Source organism: Medicago sativa, chromosome 7, assembly GCF_051527215.1.
Source record: "Medicago sativa cultivar Bolivia chromosome 7, Bolivia_mono, whole genome shotgun sequence".
NCBI classification, from domain to species: domain Eukaryota; kingdom Viridiplantae; phylum Streptophyta; class Magnoliopsida; order Fabales; family Fabaceae; genus Medicago; species Medicago sativa.
In genome coordinates, this window is record NC_140755.1 from 10,701,584 (window position 1) to 10,722,415 (window position 20,832).

Consider the following 20,832-nt stretch of genomic DNA (forward strand, 5'->3'; position numbering starts at 1 on the left):
TTTACAGTTTCTCAAAAATTTGAAACTTATAAATCTCAAAACTTTATGATTCCCCATTTGGCCGAAAATATAATTCTTGATAAAAGGTGTTCTTGATTTATGCATGATTTCACAAGAAAAACAATAATGATTTGAGGGAATGTTTTGAGGGAATGTAATGTTATGAGGGAATTCAAATACTTTAAGGTAAATTGCCTAGAATTTTAAATTCTTTAAAATTTCAAAATTACCTCATCCAAACACACTCTAAAGGAAATGATTTTAAAATCGAGACTCTTGGTAAGACTTAATCTTTGAGAAAAATGCTCAAATTATTGAGGAAATGCAACTTAAAGGGTCCTAAATTTCTAATTTGGAATTTAGAATGATGACCCCTTGATTGTTAAATCTTCCCAATACATATACATACAATTGAATCTTTGTTCTTTTGTCTTCATGTAATGCTTGTCATAAAATTCTTCCAATCTAAGTTCATTGCTTGAGAACAAGCAATGGTTTAAGCATGGAGATAACTTAATATATTACTATGCTTTAAGCTATGTTTTATTTAATAAATTAATATTTTTATTTAAGTTTATTGGCATTTTACTACATTTTACTTTTATCCTGAATAGATAGGTATTGCAAGAGAAATATGAAGACTTAATGCAAAAATGTGATAAACTCTTAACATATTGAAGTCTTGTTAAACAAGATTTAAGATATTGCAGTGGCTGGTATGGTTGTCTGTAACCCCATGTTACGACCGCAACAACCTATGAAATTCAATTCGTTGTTTTACTTTGAGCACTTGAATGGTCATGTGTAAATGTCATTCATAAGCATTGTAACCATTGAGTAATGCACGGGTTAAGTATTGTCTAGACTATAACTAGGTTTACTTTGCCTGGGTTTGGCACCACTTTTCAGCATATATAGAACTCTTGTAACTTTGCATTTTTACTTCATAAAATTAGGCAAAATTACATGATTCGTCCCTTAACTTAATTTTAAGTAATACTTTAGTCCTTTATCTTTTTCCTTAACTTAATTTTAGGCAACACTTTGATCCTCTATCTTCTTTTTTTGTCCAAATTTTTTCTTTTATGTTATAAAATGCCAAAAGAGAAATTTGTATGATGAAGATTTGGAGTTGCTTATGAGTTTTTGATAATTTTTTTTTTGGAGTTTTTGAATTTTTTAATCAAAAAGGATAATTATGTTATCATTTTATAATGTAAAGGACTAAGTCGAGACAAACAAAAAGATAAAGGACGATTAAAATTAAGTTAAGGGGTAAGCTCATCACTATGATGAGTAAGCACTCTTTTTTTTTTTTTTTTTATCTTGGAATCATGGAAGGTAGTCATATGACAAACTTTCCATAATCCCTTCTTTTCTTTTGATAAAGGAATTCAAAACCTAATCTAGTCAAGGCAAAAGAAACAAATATGATTCAGAATGTTCATTGAAGTGATGAACTCCAATGATTCTGATACGTTTTTAATCATTTGCGTATGTTTGACCAATCTTTAATCATCCATCTTACAAAAATCTAAAACACTTTTTAAATACATACTTAGGAGGAAAATGAAGCCTTGAAATTCACAAGTCCATGTGGATTCGATGCTATCTTTATTACAACGATATTTCCATACTATTGTGACGTGTCACACTACAACAAAGATTAGTTATTTTCTGATGTGCCACAAGAGAGATTAAGTTGTCCATGAAACTTAACTTTTCAGACTAATTTGCCAGTAAAAGTTCTTGCACAATTGCAATTATTGGCAAATTTGTCCCCAAGGTAATCTAAATCTAAATTTTATAGAAAAATTAACCCGTAATGAGGTGACATTGACGTGGAATTAACGTACAATAACGATAGTAGTTAAATGATGAACATTTTAAATGACATTTTATACTTTTGGATATATTCGATGAGCAATTTCTCTATTCACTTATATAAATTATAATGAAGCGAGAGATATAGTTCCTTGTTCAGCATTTAACTTGGCATATATAGACACACACACAAACTGGTTTTATTGCCTTCTTTTGCAACACTCAACATATATTAAACTAATTATTTAGTATTTTTTTTAACCTAATTGATCCTTACCTTACGAAATCAATCTATAAGGTGAAGAATATCACTCTTTATACACTATTTTCAAGCCTTATCACTTTTCAACATGAGACATCTACATACCAAAACAGTTATAATGAATTGATTTGGAAAATATGATTACAAACACCCTATCTTTACTGCATCCTTGTAACTATATATGTTTGTTTATGTATCTGAGCTGTCTTCATCATCAATTTGATAATTGAAAGGAAGAGGTACTGACTTGAATGCCCTATAGTTTCCAACATTGTTCAAATGCTCATTTTCCAACCTGTTCAAGTCAAAACATCAAGTTCTAATATTTAATATTAACCAGGTAGCAATATAATCATAGCACTGAATTGGTAGAAAACTTATTGAATAAGTTCAACAAGGTACCTGAAAAAGTTCCAAATGCCGCGGCGAAGTATCTCCAAGCAAGCTACAACAGCAGTCACAGCTGATGAATGAAGGAATGGAGTTTCCTTAATGCCTAAAACCGATTGCATCCATGCAAGCCTAAGTATAACATTCAACACCTAAAAAACCATTCATTCATAATCATTAAACGCAGCACAGAAGGATCTAAGTTCAAATTTTATTTTCGAAAAATACTAACATAACAATTAATATATTAACATTTAGCAATAAAATTAAATGTTTTTTGTTCCAACAAATATATCTTATTTTTCTTTTAGTTCCTGTAAAATATTTTTTTGTTTTTGTTTTAGTTCTAGTAATTATACCACTTCCTGTTTTTGGTGCTTGAATATTGCAAAACCATTTTAAATATGAACAAATTTTGAAGGGACTAAAATAACGTATCAAACTATCAATGACCAAAAACAAAAAGTGATTGCAAAGACTAAAAGTATTATAGAGAGACTAAGAATAAAAAATAATATATTTGCAGAGATTAAAAGAATAGTAAACCAAAAAAATTAAACAAAGCACAACTCAAACAATAATCAACACAACAATGAAGACTACTCATATTTGCAACAAAACAATAACTTACCATAGCAATAAAATATACACTTTTGTAAGGTACAGAGAGTTTATCTCTTAACCATGGATTTCTTGATTTCCTTCTAAGCAAACCCCAATCAATGACAATATCCCAATAAGTATTAACAACTGTTGCAATGCCTGAAGAACTTGCAGCAAGAACTTTCCAAACCGTTCCTGGGCTAAACTGATCAATAGTCCTCATTGAAAGTGCAACCATTGTTGAGATGTATTTTAGTGCATTGAGTCCATGCATTTTATTTCTCTCTTCAAGTAATAATCTTCGAAGACACTTCAAATAATAAACTTCATGTTAGATTCAATATTTTTAATAGGAAATGATTTCAAATGGATGAATTATATCATATATATTTGTTAGAGAAGAAACCCTAGTTTAAATGTAAACAGATAACACACAACTTGTTGTGTATAGCATGTGTAAGTTACAAGTATCACATTGCTTAGAAAAATGGAATTTGAACACTTTATAAGCGAGTGAATCAATAAACTCAATGTCTTAAGGTTTGTCTTAAAGTGTGGCGTCTCTCTCACTTTAAAGTGTGCTGATACAACCTAGATAAGAAAATGAATGGCAGATGCATACCTGAAGAAAACGGATCCAGAATGGAATAATAGCTACAATTATATAAAATATTTTATAGTTGTCTTCTTCAGTGAACTTGTTTGATCTCTTCTTGAAGTCCCCGTAAAAATAGTAGTAAACATAGAATTGCAAACTTCTAAATGCTTGAACCTGAACACAAAGGGAGCTTTTCAGTTATTTTTTTGCATGATTTTGAATTGCTATATAGGTGAAATATGTAAAAGTGTATGCAAGCCTTAAACAAAAGTTATGTAAATTAAGACTCAAATAAGTATAGTATTATAGATTATTGTTTTAAAATTGGACCGGAGATCGAACCAGTGAAACCTCTAAACCATGGTTCAATTGATTCAATCGCTTCAACTGATTGAACCAACCTAATTTGGCCGGTACCCTATTCAACGGCCGGCTGGTTTGGTATATTGTTTTTCAAATATTGCTATACTTATGAGTCAAAGAAGTAAACAATATTAAGATTTAGCATAATGTAAAATTTTAAACCTGGCTGGTAAGCTGGTCAGCCAAGAAATTATCTGGAAAGATGACCTAAACCAGAAACAATCAAGATTAGTATCTTCAATGATGATTTGAGCATTAATTTGAAATATTTAACTGCGTTTACCTTGTAGAGAGGAGCAAAAACAGCACGAAATGCACATTTAATAAGGAAGAAGCGGCTCGATTTATATATGATATTGAAGGGACAAATTGTTATAACAATCACAACCTGTAATACAATTTTATTAGCTTACAAGACGAGAAAAGTATATTCATTGAAAAAAATACAAAACAAGATGATTAAAATTCGATATAGATATGATTTTTGTAACTTACTATGACAAGGCCTAAAGGAACTGATTCTGTAATTGCTTTGAAACTTTTTGTTCTTTCATCGATCTCCATGTTTAAGTTTGAGAGAACAGCAGCCAATGAAAGTATTGCAAGGCCAGTGCTAAGAAGAAATACTTCTCTATAACCTAACTCTGTTCCTTCCTTGAATCCAAATATAAATGGATAGTTGATTTTAAAACGCCGCCAAAAGTACGTGTTTGCAGAGTAGATGATCATATGCAAGACGACGTATCCGAAGAGACTGCAATAAACTTAAGTTCATCAATCATGTTTCTTGACATCATTGTGTTAAAAGCAGTCTTAAAACTAATGGATTTCCATCTTACACTTCTGTCACAGTTCAGTCATTTTTCTATTTGGCTTTTGGTTTTTTTAAAACAGTCATAATCTTCGATATGGTCATTTTTTAGGTTTTTTAACAGTAGTTCACATAGAATCAGTTCGGTTCGAAAAAGTATAGTTTGGCTTTTTCTAAAGGTAGTTCCCTTTCGGTTCAAAAACACAGAATCAGTGCATCGAACATTTATACCAGCTCAGTTCTGTTAAGGACGAAACATTAACAATTCAGTTTCACCGAATGATAAAACGGGTTAGTTCGGTTCGGTTTTCATCCTGAACTGAACCATGGACAATCCTAGTTTCCGATGTCTAATACCAACTCATGTGATTACATCATCAATTTCTCAAATTATTATTGGTGTTTGTGTCATATCAAGTGTCCGTGTATGTGTCAATGCTCATAGACTCAATCAGACATGCCTGCAAATATGCCGAAACACAATTATGTAATAGCATAATTAAAATTAAAATCGGCATTTCTAACTTACCTATAAAGTGGAAATATAGTTTCCATATATGTAGCTCTCCCTTCACTTTTTAAAAGACCTCTTACATGTATGAGTATAACTAGTGTTACAATTAGAGCAATTGAGCAGCCAGTTAATAGTCCTGAGAATCAAATGATCTAATGTCAGAGTGAAACATAGTTTATTCTTTCTAAGCATAATATTGATACAGATTGAATTAATTTAAATTCAAATAGAATCAATGAATAAAGAACAGCTAACATATGTTCAATAATTAACCGATGTTCACCATAGTATAATACCTTATGATTTGCTCGCCGTTTTAAATTGCATACCGCAACCATAATTGCAACGGATATATTGCGGATTTTGAATTCTCAGCAACCACATCACAACAATAATTTTGACCACATTTTACTCCAATATAAAGGTTTGCAAAGTAAACAAATGGCAACCACAATTGAAAACCACTGCTGAGATTATTCAAATATTAACTAATTCCTCATGCCCTTACCTAATAAGAATGTTTTTCGATGTCGTTCCCTCTTCGCGGTCGGTCGCAATATACTCATTCCTTTTCTATGATTCCCATTTGCAAAGTGCTTAATGAAGGCATGTTCCACCCTTTCCAAGAGCCTATTAACCTTTTACAATACATGATGGAGTATGCAGCATTTTAGATTTGGAACAAATCTATTGAATAATTTGTGGAAAAAAAGGTAAGAGAATTGCAACCAAAAAGGTAACCTCATCTGAGCTGCCAACATAGGAACTATCCACCATCTTTAAGTAATCTTTTGATGCATTCCTTGAAGTGACCTGTAAAGGTTTATTAGTTAGATAAATAAAACCAAACTTAGAAAATTGCAAGCAAACAAATTATCATTCAAATCATAAAGGTTACCTTATCATACTTCTTCATGATTTTTGAGAATGCCAATAAGTTTAAGAAGCTGCATACCAATCAAGCATAAAGATTAGCCATGTACAAGGTAATCAACTATTAAGTTCTTGTTTGGATAAGCTACTTAATTATGCGTTTATAACATAATTTTTTTAGTCTATTTGAATTGGCTTATTTGAGTTTCATAACTAGCATTAACACTTGTGAGACTATTGAAGCGAGTTTACGGAAACAATTTATAGCATGTCCAAGAATTGTATTAGTTGTTTTCATAAGCTATTTTTAACTTATTCCATAAGTTCTCTAAAATAGTTTAAGAAAACACTTTATAGCTTATATGAAAGTAATTAGACTTTATTTTATCTACTATTATAAAAGAAGCTTATATGTAAACACTTATAATATATGATAAGCTCAAATAAACCTAAGTTAAAAAATGAAGGAAGAAACTATGTCACCTGTATCTTTTTAGAAGCCTTAGCTTATGATAAAACTCTTTTAAGGCTGCGCTAAGTCGTTCATCTGCTTTCTTAAGCTCTTTCTTGTTAAATTCTATGTCAGGTTTCGAATTTAAGAGAAGCCCTTTTATGGTTGATACGGGAGTTTCTGGTGTGATCACGTTGATCTTCACATGATCAAGAATCTCTAAAGGAGCTGGTCTAAAACCCTCTATGGAATTTGTCTTAGAATTAGTTTGTGCCACATGATTTCCATCTTCATCGCTTAAATGACTTTGGCTCATCTCAACTTCATGAATCACATCCATGTGTAGAGTTGAGTGACCTTCAGAAATAATTATAGACATCTTAGATTTCAACTTCTCATTAACATCATGAATTGCATAAAAAAAACTATGATGCATGCTTATTGTGTAGAACAAAAAAATATACATATCCATAGAGTATTGACGCAAACATCAGACACGACACTAACACGCCGACATTGGTTATAAATTGAGAAACATATCTACATCTACCAGTATTGCACATATACACGTCTCAAACATCAGACACAATTTTAATTGTTGGTAGGTGTGAGTAGAATTCGGTCCAACCATTTGTGCAAACCGCAATTGGCATCCAAATAACATCATGAATTGCATATAATTTTTATGATGCAGGCACATTTCATAGATCAAAAAGCAAGGAACATAACAAATGACTTACCGTGTTTGGCATCATTTACAAGATTTCCAACCACGACCTTATCCACCTTTATTCTAAGAGCAATAAGAAAATTAATTTGCTTGCTTAACTCCTCAGCTTCCTCAACAACTTCCTTCATCATCTTCTTATAAAATCCATTAACCTTGTTAAACTCAACATCAAGTTTCCTGAAAAAGACAAGATCTCTTTCTGCTCCATCTTCATACGGGTTTAAAAACATGGTTTGATACAACACTTTTGAATCTTCACTTCCTTCCGAACGAACAAGTATTACTTCGTCCTCATTCGTACTTGAACTTCCTCTTTGTTTACCATTAAGACCACTAAAAGCTCTATAGAGAGTGAGCCTTCTCTTCAATGATCCTTTTGGTGTTGATGCCACTGGTGCTTTTGATTGATTTTGCTCTTTAAACTTTAACATTTCCTTTAAAATAGACTTGAGGGAGTTGTAATTCATGTATACTTCTTGCCATTCTGGTACAATTTGTGACATAAATTCTTTCCCAAACTTCATCTTTTTTTTTTTTTTAAGTGAGAAACTTTTACACAATGCTAAAAGAAATAGATAGATTTCAATTTTCAATGAAGTTTAATTAGATATGTATTTATGAGAAGCAATTAGAATATATAGATTGATTTGAAACATCGGAGAGTGCAACTCTATTGCTTTATTGTAAAAAGGCTAATTGGCACATATGTATATATAGGCTTAAAAGATAAACAAAAAAACAAAAACTTAAAATAAATCTAATAGGAGTGCAACTTGATTCGGATTCCTTAAACAAGGTTCTGAGTCCAACCATTGTAGATTAAAAATATGGTTGGTAGGGAAGATTCTACTATAGATGGACAAGTTGGTTCTCCAACAAATATTAGTCATGTGCCGGTGAATCTTTCACAGGTTGAAAAAAATAGTTGTAGAGTTTTGTAATTTTTTAATGAAGCAAATATCCGACTTAGTTATTGAAGTTAACCCACTTGCGTTAGTCTGGTGGTATTGACTTGAGAACTGGGTGTGTGCTCTTCCTCAGGTCTCAGATTCGATTCTCCGCGGTGCTAATTTGGGAGGGTTAATTTAGTTTTAAAAAAAAACTTAGTCATTGAAGTTGTAAGATTGTGGAAAATGACCTAAAATTGAAGAATATAAATTAAGTTTATCTATGGCATTATTCACTTTTTTTTTTGAAGGAATTCACATAATTTTAAATAGGCGACGAATTTGATTCAAATGTTGCAATTTCAAGGACTATTTTAGTATAATTTTTTTTTTTACGGTAATCTTAGTATGTCTTTTTTGACTATTTTAGTATGTCTTGAAAATGTAACTGACAATTTGATCAATTTGGGTATTTACTCATTTTCTAACTTCCTATTGTGTCTTGAAAGTGCCAACTACTTTGTTTGTTTGCTATGTAGTTGTCCTTTTTTTTTTTTTTTTGATTTCTTGCTATGTAGTTGTCCTAGTTGCCACACATCCTCCAACTTCTCCAGCTAATACAATTATTTCGCATTTAAATTTTTTAAAAGGCTATCTATAGGTGTAACTGTCGAAAGAATATGCATGCCCTACGGCCTACAATAAAGGCATTTATGTGTTTTATACATATTTATCTATGTGTCTAAATGACACATATTTATGTTTGTGAACAGGCAAGTGTTTCTCTTGATACAAAATAGAGAAGTAGACTTTGGACTCATCTATCCATTCGTACCTTTCGTAAAAAAATCATATTCTTTTTGTATGGTGCCATTTTGGGAGGGTTAATTTAGTTTAAAAAAAAAACTTAGTCATTGAAGTTGTAAGATTGTGGAAAATGACCTAAAATTGAAGAATATAAATTAAGTTTATCTATGGCATTATTCACTTTTTTTTTTGAAGGAATTCACATAATTTTAAATAGGCGACGAATTTGATTCAAATGTTGCAATTTCAAGGACTATTTTAGTATAATTTTTTTTTTTACGGTAATCTTAGTATGTCTTTTTTGACTATTTTAGTATGTCTTGAAAATGTAACTGACAATTTGATCAATTTGGGTATTTACTCATTTTCTAACTTCCTATTGTGTCTTGAAAGTGCCAACTACTTTGTTTGTTTGCTATGTAGTTGTCCTAGTTACCACACATCCTCCAACTTCTCCAGCTAATACAATTATTTCGCATTTAATTTTTTTAAAAGGCTATCTATAGGTGTAACTGTCGAAAGAATATGCATGCCCTACGGCCTACAATAAAGGCATATATGTGTTTTATACATATTTATCTATGTGTCTAAATGACACATATTTATGTTTGTGAACAAGCAAGTGTTTCTCTTGATACAAAATAGAGAAGTAGACTTTGGACTCATCTATCTATCCATTCGTACCTTTCGTAAAAAAATCATATTCTTTTTGTATGGTGCCATTATCTACAACTCAAGTGGAGTACATTGCCTTTGTTAAAGGCTCTCAAGCCCAGATACTTCAAAATGAATGACGTATCGTATCTCTTGTGTATCCTGCACCGATACCTGGCCGATACGTATCAGGAGAGTATCTGAAGATTAAATTTTATTTTATTTTAAAAATAATTATCCGATACTTTTCAGGTACATCTGAGATACGAGGGATATGCGGTGGAAAACCGATATGTGCAGGCTACCTGATGTTTCTATTATATTTGATATATATATGTAATGGACTAAGTAATGATGTTTTCTATTTAGGATATATCGTATATGTAATTGACTAATTGTCGCTTTTTTTATTATCAATATTACTTACATTTATATTTGTATTGTTGTCGCCGTCTGTTTTGTGTCTCTTTGTTTGTTTGAGAACGATGTTATTGTTAACTGTTGTGAAGGCAATTTTATTGGTGTGCCTTATCGTTTTTCTATTCCTATTTGATATAGGTTTTTCGCCAATTTTTTTGCTTTTGAGTTTTAGTCCATATTTTATATTTTGAGTTTTAATATGTAGTTTAAATTTAATTTTTTATTGAAGTATCCCAGCTGTATCGTATCTTAAATTTTAAAATTTTCCCGTATCAGTGTATCAGTGCCGTATCATATCATGTATCTGGGCTTCATAGGTTGAAGGGCACGCTCGCTTTACACGTCGATCATTTGTGAATGTGTTATCAAGAAAATAATACTCCCTCTATTTCAAATTATATGGTGTTTCATATAAGAAAAATAATTTTATATAAGAAATGTAATTAATTTTATATAAGAAAAATATATTATGTGTTGTTTTACAAAATTGTCCTTAATAAATTATATGTTATAATGAATCTATAAAACCGTGTTTAGGTAAACATGGCTGGCCCAATAAATTTCAATCGCTAGTGAAGTCTAAAGCGGATTTTAAATCGAATCATTTTATCCTTAAAAAAAAATCGAATCATTTTAAATGTATTGAGAGAGAAACATAAAAATTAAGAGCACTAACGTATAATTTTATTGGATGCATGTCGGGCATTAATATGGGTATCACTTAGAGTTAGAGTTTGAACATAGATTTGTCAGATTGTGAAAGTCTAATCCTTCTGTTAGAATCAACCACATTAGTGCAACAACTTTTAAAATAAAAAATATAGTTTAATTAATAATATATGTTGAAAATATTATTTAATATATAGACATTATTTATCACTTGTTAAACCATGAAATAGAAAAGTAATATTGAATTCTAACACAAATATACATTACCTCTATACTTTTGCATAATTTGGTTTGACACAATCAGTTTTAATATATTTTCAACACCTAACATCATATTAATAAAAATCTGAAGAAAAAGAATAAAAGATAAGTATAAACAATAAAATAATTATCTTTTGGATTAAACATGTAACATAAACTACAAGCCTACAACTCTCTATTTAAGTACCAACCGAGCTTGACAGAAAAATGCTTAAAGAATTTGGCTTCGAAAATATATTTAAAGCAAAAACGATTTAGAGTTCTAATATTCGGCCTAAAAATATTCGGGCCCAAAGCCCTAACTTTAGTGGCGCTGTCTTTTAAGAATGGAATTTCCTTCAATTAAAATATGGTGTTGTAATCAATGTTAGTCGTCTGATCTAAGTTGTACGGTCATAATCGTTTTAATAAAAAAATACGCAGTTTTAATTTTGTACTGTTCGATCTTACATGAGCAGCCAAGATCGAAAACTGCATGCATTTATTACATCAGCAAATCCAAATCCCTTTTTCTCTACATATATGACATTTTTGTAAATAATACTAATAAAAAAATAATTTTTGTTGATGCACTTAAATAGCCTTACTCTTGAACCAGCCTCGAAAGTAAGGCCAACAATACACCATCCTCAACTTAGTCCACGTTCACTTTACGAAGGATACAAAATGTGCATATTAGTTGTGAGATCGATGTTAGCATAATGAGCAATGAATATGTTCTTTTTTTCTCTTTTTGGTCAAGCAGTTGTGTTTTTCTCATTATGGAAAATCATGACGAATGTTTTTCTTTAAGCTAGCTAGTTGCAATATTATTTTATGCCTTTTGTCATCATGAACTTGAGCTATAGTTGCAATATTAATTTATATGTGTTTTTTCTTATGTCAAGCATAGATGTTTTTCTTTTCTTATTTTTTTGATAGAGGCATTTATGTTTTTCTATTCTATATCTATCTATAGAATCTATCTATAGAATATACATTTGCATGGGAGGCATGTAACAAGTGGCTTTTCATCATTGAGTCAAACATAGAAAAAAAAAATATCGAGTCAAACATAAAAAACGCACCACATGTGGACCTATTTAGGAAAGAGCACTGATAGGCATACATCCTAACGTGACCATACCACTCTACACCCTTCCAAAGTGGCAAGTTTTATTAATTAAAAATTTGGTCAATCCTTGTCATTAAAAAAATCATAATTGATAAATTAAAAAAGCAAAAAAACTGTAGCCTCTCTTTCTCTCAGTCGGCCCATCTCTGTCTCTCACTCATGCGATTTCCGTTTTCCCCCTTTTCTCCCTCGCCGTGATTTCAACCTTCCGTCGCCACCGTGATTACTCCATTGTAGCACCTCACGAGATTTCACCCTCGCCGCCGTAGATCTTCGATTCTTCCCTTTCACCTATCGCAGGACCCTCGCCGACAATCTCTCTTTTCTTTCTCTGGTCAGCGTTTCAACTCAGGTATATTCATTCATCTCCCTTTTGTTTGATTTGGTTGTTCAATCTGGTAATTTAGCCCTAGAGAGTGCCTAAATAGATTTGGTTGTTCAACCAGAATAGTGAATCTGGAAATGATATTCGGCTCCTGTGTTAGTTAGTGCATGTGTTATGCTTGGTTAGCTTGTAGGATTGGTCTGTGTACATTTTGTTTTTTGGGTTTTAATTCTTTTCCTGCGGCTATTTTGGTTTTGTGCTACCTCTGTTTGCAGCAGGTTTCCTTTGTATTGTTTGTCTGTTTGTTTGTTCCTCTGCAACCACTTTGCACTGCTGGTGCGTGGTGTTATTTAGATCTGTGTATATTTACTATTCTTGCGGTATCTGGTAATTTATCTCGTCGGCGTTCCTCAATTTTGCGGTGATTCACTATTCTTGTTATTCATACACATTTATGGGTATATTGAAAATCAATTTTTATTTTAATTTTTATCTGTGATTTTGGCAGTACTGAAGTTAAGAATGGGTTGAATTTTATGTTATGTGTGTTTATTGATGGATAAAGTTTGTTTAATAGAGGCTATGGACATTCATTGGGTTAGTCTATAGCCAGTTTTGTGGGTCACAGAACAAAATAGGAATTCATTAGCGAGAAAGTTTAAGGTTCAATGGGTTATTATTATACATGAGGTTTCATGACAAAACATTATAGCAAACCCATTTTCTTCCTGTAGGAGTGACTCCTGGTGGCAAATCAACCAGCTTCCAAGTTTTATTGGATTGAAGTGTTTCTAATTCTTGTGTCAAGACTTTCTTCCAACAATCATTTTTGCTAGCTTCAACATAAGACTTTGGTTTAGATTCAGAAGATATATACAGACTAAAATGATGTTGCTATGATTATATGGCTGCCATATCTTCTAAGATTCATTGCATTCATTTGAGCTGAACTAGTGGTATCCTCATTGTTCTAGATTTTCTTCTTGTTTGACAGACTGATGTAAATCAGTGGCAGGATCAATCAAATGTGTTGAGTTATTTTGTTCAGCAGTAGCAGGATCAATCAAATTTGATCCATCTAATTAGTCTCACCTAGCGAAAACAGCTTTGATGGTTATTGTTGTATGCTGGGTTTTGTTACTCGATGCCCTTATCTTTGAGATCAGTTTGGTATAAACATTTTATGCTAATATATTATATAGTATAGATTATAGAAGTGTATAAAGCCTTCGCAATGGTAGTATTTTATTAGTTTGCTTAGATCGTTTGAAAAATTTGAAATTACACACACACGCACACACATTAATGGCATTTACATTTAACTTGTTTGTGACATGTTCTATGGTTTATTTCAGATTCCTGTAACTTTGGCTTCGGTTGACGCTCTAGAGACATATACCCAGATATCTAGCCATCCCTTAAACAAAACTAGCAAACAGGGCATTATTGCTCTTGATATCCTTCATCTAAGGTATTACTTTTAATCTCTAAGTAATATTCAAAAGCGAAATATTTTTTAATTAAGGCATTTTAGCTGTTGATATCCTTTATTCTAAGGTATTACTTTTAATCTCTACAAGTAATATTAAAAAACGACATATTTTGTAATTAGAAAACTAATGTGCAATAACTGATGATCAACTAATTCCGTTTTACAGGACATAATTGCAACTGGAAATATTGATACAAATGCTGTTATTTTTGACCGTCCATCAGGACAGGTATTAGCTACACTCAACGGTCACTCTAAAAAGATTGGTCTTATTTTAGGTGGAATTGCAGGATTTATATTTTCTTCAAAATCTATTAGCTGACCTGTAATGGTTTTGGTAGGTAACAAGCGTGAAGTTTGTAGGTAAGGGTGAATCTATCATAACTGGTTCAGCAGATAAGGTAAAGAGCTATCCCTTTGTAATTTTATAAGGTAGCTTGAAAACTCCTCTGGCAGCATTGGCATCACAGTCAGCATCATGACAAACATCTGTAAGTATTTATTGTTTTTGTGATCTGAAAATATTTGTTAGAATTCTGTTATGGAAGATTGAAGCTCCGATGTAGTTTGAATTGTGTTGCCGAATTTGTTATTTTGTGGACCATCAATTATAGGCAGAATGTTATGGTGATAGAATATCCTCATTTGTTATGGTGTGCCTAAACATAGATACGAGTCCTTATTTTGGTCAATTTGCTGCGATGCTAAGTTTAAAGGAATGTTACCGATAAGACATGGATATGTGTCCTTAATTTTCTCACTATGATGTTGGGTCTGGTTTTGTAGTAATCAAATTTCCGTGTTTCGGAATAAAAAAACAATTCTTTGGGTATAGATTTTCAGCAGACACGAGAACTACCAATTTTTTTTCCGAACCAGACGAATCGTTAAGTAAATATCAAACCAGTTGAATCCAATTTAAAAAAATCTGAATCTTAATTTCAACAATTCAATTTTCATAGACGTTTGAAGGAAGTCATTCATTGATATTCATAAGTCAATTGTTTTTATTCATAGACAAAATTACACGGTCATTCATTCAGATAATAGTTAGACATAGTAGTGGATGTGAACTAAATTATTGAAGATTGCTTTTGACAGTAACAACTAAATAATTTGAAGATTGCATTTGACGGTAAACGAAATTATATAAGTTGTGAAGTTGACACGCCTCTATATTTTTGATTTCTTTTTACAGTAAAAATTTAGTTGGTCGACAATAACAATTGCATCTGTTGTAGTCTTCTCAACCACTAATAACAATAGCATTTGTTCCCGTGGTAATTCTAGCATTGTTTGGCCAACAAAATGGTATGTGTATGTGACGAATGTCAATTAGTTTGTTTGATTTCATTAGTGTTTTTGTGTTTTTGTTAATGCCTTTCCTTATATGTAGCCTTTGGAATTCTTGTTTATTGCAGTTACGTCTCAGACATGAATGTAAGTCGATGTATATTACTAAAGTGAACGAGAAGCTTACTGAACTTCAAAGGTCTCAAATTCAAAAAACACCATTTAAATGGTTATTGAGTTTGCCTAAGAAATTTAAAATATCCGAAAATTTGCTTGAAGAATTGGTAGAAAGATGGGATGGTAGGAGTGGGGGGTTTTCTATACAAGGTCGGATAATACGGTTTACGCCTTTAGATGTATGTTTTGCATTAGGACTTCGTATAATTGGTGAAAAGGTGAACTTCAAAAAAGACCCTACATCCACTACGAAAGCAATGTTTGATAATGAAGTCATCAATGTAAAAACAATTTATGCTAAAATTATTAATATGGAAGGAGACGAAGATGTTGAGAATTTTTGCCGACTTTATTTACTTCTTGGTTTTGCCGAGTTCTACTTTCCAAATTCAACTGATAAGGTTAGTGGTTGGTGCCTAAAAATGTTAGACGACTTGAACTCCATTGGGAGATACAATTGGGGTGTCACTGTTTATGAAACTCTTGCTTGCAGTTTAAATCGAGTAGCGCCTCTTTTTTGCAAAGGAAAAAATACTTCACGGTTACAAATTAAGGGATGCGCTCTTGTATTACAGGTATGTTATCGTATGATCTTTTTATACGTTTATAGGCCAGTCTTTGTGATCATATATGTCCGTGTAGAGTATTATATATATGTGAAGTATGAAATCTAACATAGTTTATATATTACAAGAGTTTCTTGAGTTTGAGTTTTTAGATTGTAAGGTTGATGTATTCTGATAATGCCGCTTCTTTTGTCTTCATGCCATATTGTGACATGATTATAATTGATCTTTTATTCGTTGATATTTAGAGCTTGTTAGTAACTGTCACTTGTGACTGAAACAAGTGTAACTCACATTTAAAAGTAGTAATAATTTGTAAGCACTTTTAAATACAAATGATTGTTGTTGAATTTGAGTATATCAACTTAACTCTATATAACATAGGATGAAGTTTTATAGGAGATGTAAGAGTGTTTTTCAAAAATGTACATTTATCTTTGTTAATTGGAAGTAAGTGTTGTGATTGGAACAATTTAATTTTATTTATTTATTTGTATAATATATGTATATATAGGTATGGGCTCTAGAGCATGTACTAGGATACGAACGAAGTTATCATGATTCACCATTGACGTTTCCACGATTTCTGATGGCGCGTGGTGTTAGTTTGGTTGGCAAAAATATATCATACTTGCTTGATAATAATTTGGTAAGGTTGAATAAATATTATTATTATTTATATTTTACTTTATGTATTTTGTGTATATATTGAGATTAAGCAGTGTCAATAGTTCATTAATATTTATATTGTATCTACCGTGACAGGTTATTGAAAAGTTAAGTGCAACTAAAGAAGAGGTTGCAAATGAAGTTGTGATGGAGGCGTTAGAACGAGCACCAAGTGGATATATTAAATGGACACCAGATCCTGTTATTAGTCAGTTAATTGTTAACAATCGCCTGTTGGCTGAAGCAAACAAAGGACTTGCCGCAAGGATATCTCTTCTTGAATCGGAAACAAGAGAGATGAAGAAGTTATACGGTAGTGCACAAACTAGTTATGTGGAAGAAGGTGTCTTCAGCGATGAAGGTGTCTTCAACGGTGAAGGTGTCGACGAGGATGTATCCATGGATGAGATAGAAAGAGTTATTGAAAGGGAGGTGGCACATGTATCATATGATGAAGCACATCCTGCATCAAATCTGTTGACTAGAATTAAGAACAAGCCAAGAAACCGTGTAAAAAGTGGGGTTCTGCTTTCCCCATGGGTGAAGGATGGACGCATAAAGAAGAAGATTTAAATTAATGTAGTGTTTTTATATGATTGTAATGTAGATGTTTTTTGTTGCTATTTTTTATTTAGTAAGACAATGTCGCACCTTTAATATTAATGGAAACACCATAACAATGTTAGTTACTAACATTGTTGAACTATCCTATAGTCTAATGAGTCACTATGCGTGTTATGTAACAAATTTTATTGGGAGTGTTTTTAGTTATTTTTTGTTGTTTGATATAAACAAAGACCGTGTCTTTATTGACAGGTGAAATCTTCGCATGTAAATCTTTTGCGTAAAATGATATTATTTACACCTGGGAAAGATAAACTAGCCAAATATATGGTACGTGTGACCAAATTTTTACACATGCGTGACCACTATTTTTTCATAATTTAGAACTTGTCCGTCTTTAGGCGTAATTAACTCGGTGATTGTAAAACAAGTTACTTATGTTTGGAAAGGCTTTTAGTGCAGTGATGAAATGAGATTATGCGTTCGACTTGTCTAAAACGATATTATTTACACGTCGTAAAGAAAAACTAGCCAAATATATAGTCTGTATAACCACAATTTTACAAATGCGTGACCACTATTTTTTTCATAATTTAGAACTTGTCCGTCTTTAGGCGTGATAAACTCGGTGATTGTAAAACAAGTTACTTATGTTCGGAAAGGCTTTTAGTGCAGTGATCAAATGAGATTATGCGTTCGACTCCCGTAAAACGATATTATTTACACGTCGTAAAGAAAAACTAGCCAAATATATAGTCTGTATAACCACAATTTTACAAATGCGTGACCACTATTTTTTCATAATTTAGAACTTGTCTGTCTTTAGGCGTGATAAACTCGGTGATTGTAAAACAAGTTTTTTATGTTCGGAAAGACTTTTAGTGCAGTGATCAAATGAGATTATGCGTCTGACTTGTCTAAAACGATATTATTTACACGTCGGATAGAAAAACTAGCCAAATATATAGCTTTTACAACCACAATTTTACAAATGAGTAACCACTTTTTTTTCATAATTTAGAACTTGTCCGTCTTTAGGCGTGATAAACTCGGTGATTGTAAAACAAGTTTTTTTATGTTCGGAGAGGCTTTTAGTTCAGTGATCAAATGAGATTATGCGTCTGACTTGTCTAAAACGATATTATTTACACGTCGGATAGAAAAACTAGCCAAATATATAGCCTGTATAACCACAATTTTACAAATGAGTTACCACTATTTTTTCATAATTTAGAACTTGTCCGTCTTTAGGCGTGATTAACTCGGTGATTGTAAAACAAGTTTTTTATGTTCGGAGAGGCTTTTAGTGCAGTGATCAAATGAGATTAAGCGTCTGACTTGTCTAAAACGATATTATTTACACGTCGGATAGAAAAACTAGCCAAATGTATAGCCTGTATAACCACAATTTTACAAATGAGTAACCACTTTTGTTTCATAATTTAGAACTTGTCCGTCTTTAGGAGTGATAAACTCGGTGATTGTAAAACAAGTTTTTTATGTTCGGAGAGGCTTTTAGTGCAGGATCAAATGAGATTATGCGTCTGACTTGTCTAAAACGATATTATTTACAGGTCGGAAAGAAAACCAAGGTACAACAGTTATATAGATGGATAGTTAAAATGGTACAATACATATAGTTTAATGCAGATAGTCCTAATAATACATGGAGATAGTCATAACATTGAGAATCATAATTATAAATTATTACTCATCGGATAAATCACCATCTGTCCAGTATTGACGGAGATGCTCTATTCCACGTAATTCAACTTCCCTTGAATTTAGACATTTGTTGAGACGAATTTGCATCTGATTGTTCTCGTTGCGTATCATGTTAATGGCCAGTTCGAGCGACTCATTACTGTCTCTTGGGATTTCTGATGAACGTTGTTTTGGTCTTCTTTGGGCTTCTTGACGTAAAGATTGTCTAAGACGTGCAGACTCTTCCATGCGGTAATCCCATTCTCTACGATATTCGTTCATGTTTGCGAGTGAGAATCGTTGTTGTGGGCATAGACAATATCGAAACATATTTCGCTCCAATGCCCACACTCGACCTATACATTCTACCATTTCTGCTGGAGTGTACATTGTTCCTTTAATCCCAGAGAAAGCATGAAACTCCCATTCAATACCAACCCAATCTTCCTCCATCGTATCATAAATTACTAAACTCCATTATACCACAAGTGTATGGTACTTATAGCATGAGTCATAGGATGGGTAATTTTCTTTCTTTGACTAACTTTTTCATTTCAATTAATTTCCTGTTCACTGTTTATTCACATGCTATCTGTGCAATTTCTACAATTGAGGCAATCCAGGGAATCTTGGTAGATGCTAAGAGTCCAGCTGTGTAGTCTCGTATTGAATTTAGGGTTAAAAATGTTTTTGGTTCCTAAAAATTTTAGAATGTCTAAATTTAGTTCTTACTTAATTTGTACTATATACTTATTCTTTCCTTATCATTAAACAAATGTAACAAACTACCTGAGTGTGTTTATACCTCGAAACAACTTTTTCTATAATAAAATTGTTGTTGGTGTCATTAAAAAAATAATTTAGATTATATCTTTTTTCTGTAATAGTGTATTATAGTTGGTGTTGTTGAAATAAATAATCATGATCAGTTTCATTTTGAAACATTTGTTTTTTTTCAGTTTTAATCAAAATAAAAATTTCATTACAAAAATGTAAATATTGTTAGGAAATCCCTAAAATTCAATTAAAATTAAGTAAGGATTATACCTACAATTCTGAACCCAATCTTCCTCCATCGTATTCAAAATGAAAACTATACTCGATCTCTGTTGGTGATGTAGGAAAATTGATTGTTATTGATTTTTCTTTGGGTGTTTTGGTGTATTTTTTTCTTTTTGGTGTAATATTTGGGATTTAAACCTTTTTTATATATAATATATTTTGCCATTAAAAAAAAAAAGACTCCATTATATCACAAGTGTATGGTACTTATAGCATGAGTCATAGGATGGATAATTTTCTTTCTTTGACTAACTTTTTCATTTCAATTAATTTCGAGGTCACTTTTTATACACATGCCATATGCACTATTATGAGATGTGAAATAAGATGAAAAAGTGCACTTGACTGTATGAGATGTGAAATAAGATGAAAAAATTGGAGAAGCACTGATATTGTATTATCAAGGGGGGCCTCTTTTACTTTGTCGTATTATTTTGCATTATTGCCACTATTTGTTCACATGCTATATATCTGTAAAAGGATAGTAAGGAATATATGACAGCAACTCTGTAAAAGGATAGTAAGGAATATATCACAGTACCTATAAACATTGAATAATGAACATGAGTGACAGTATTAATAGCCATTTTGGTCCCTGAAAATGTAATAAATAGTCATAAAACTCCCTCAATGTATTAAAATACTATAGTAGTCACTGATTTTGTACTTTGTTAGCCATAATATTCCCTGAAGTGACAATAAGTAAATATATTGAAGGCCAAATATACCAACATTAATAAATTATTTTA

General features: G+C 31.8%; 2 protein-coding genes across 6 annotated transcripts; one reads left to right on the top strand and one right to left on the bottom strand.

Annotated features, from left to right (window-relative positions):
* Positions 1-2,000: 2,000 nt before the first annotated feature.
* Positions 2,001-8,104, bottom strand: LOC146904167 (phosphate transporter PHO1 homolog 9-like). Of its 2 annotated transcripts, none has more exons than XM_085731203.1 (13): positions 7,430-8,104; positions 6,722-7,046; positions 6,264-6,312; positions 6,107-6,178; positions 5,874-6,003; positions 5,381-5,501; positions 4,536-4,794; positions 4,324-4,428; positions 4,203-4,247; positions 3,702-3,851; positions 3,108-3,389; positions 2,489-2,628; positions 2,001-2,381 (listed from the first exon to the last, which is right to left on the bottom strand). In XM_085731203.1, the coding sequence occupies exons 1-13, from the start codon at positions 7,941-7,943 to the stop codon at positions 2,276-2,278; spliced, it is 2,298 nt and encodes a 765-aa protein (XP_085587329.1). In that variant the 5' UTR covers positions 7,944-8,104; the 3' UTR covers positions 2,001-2,275. The 2 variants fall into 2 exon arrangements, with proteins under 2 accessions (XP_085587329.1, XP_085587330.1); XM_085731204.1 differs by having other exon boundaries at positions 6,722-7,114; positions 7,414-8,104.
* Positions 8,105-12,316: 4,212 nt separating this feature from the next.
* LOC146904168 (uncharacterized) lies at positions 12,317-17,459 on the top strand. 4 transcript variants are annotated; one of them, XM_085727214.1, is made up of 8 exons: positions 12,317-12,583; positions 13,291-13,512; positions 13,912-14,027; positions 14,215-14,277; positions 14,390-14,539; positions 15,247-16,093; positions 16,599-16,733; positions 16,850-17,459. In XM_085727214.1, the coding sequence occupies exons 6-8, from the start codon at positions 15,377-15,379 to the stop codon at positions 17,324-17,326; spliced, it is 1,329 nt and encodes a 442-aa protein (XP_085583340.1). In that variant the 5' UTR covers positions 12,317-12,583; positions 13,291-13,512; positions 13,912-14,027; positions 14,215-14,277; positions 14,390-14,539; positions 15,247-15,376; the 3' UTR covers positions 17,327-17,459. The 4 variants fall into 4 exon arrangements, 3 of the variants coding, with proteins under 3 accessions (XP_085583340.1, XP_085583341.1, XP_085583339.1); XM_085727215.1 differs by lacking the exon at positions 13,291-13,512 and having other exon boundaries at positions 15,247-15,359; positions 15,470-16,093; XM_085727213.1 differs by lacking the exon at positions 13,291-13,512.
* Positions 17,460-20,832: the final 3,373 nt, after the last annotated feature.

Bases quoted from the DNA above. Each gene is read 5' to 3' on its own strand.
- LOC146904167 (XM_085731204.1), bottom strand. From the start codon at position 7,943: ATGAAGTTTGGGAAAGAATTTATGTCACAAATTGTACCAGAATGGCAA. The intron at 5,502-5,873 runs GTAAGGGCATGA...TTTGATTCTCAG, and splicing joins TCGAAAAACATTCTTATTAG to GACTATTAACTGGCTGCTCA. The intron at 4,429-4,535 runs GTAAGTTACAAA...ATTGTATTACAG, and splicing joins TTCCTTTAGGCCTTGTCATA to GTTGTGATTGTTATAACAAT.
- LOC146904168 (XM_085727214.1), top strand. From the start codon at position 15,377: ATGTCAATTAGTTTGTTTGATTTCATTAGTGTTTTTGTGTTTTTGTTA. The intron at 16,094-16,598 runs GTATGTTATCGT...ATGTATATATAG, and splicing joins GATGCGCTCTTGTATTACAG to GTATGGGCTCTAGAGCATGT. The intron at 16,734-16,849 runs GTAAGGTTGAAT...CTACCGTGACAG, and splicing joins ACTTGCTTGATAATAATTTG to GTTATTGAAAAGTTAAGTGC.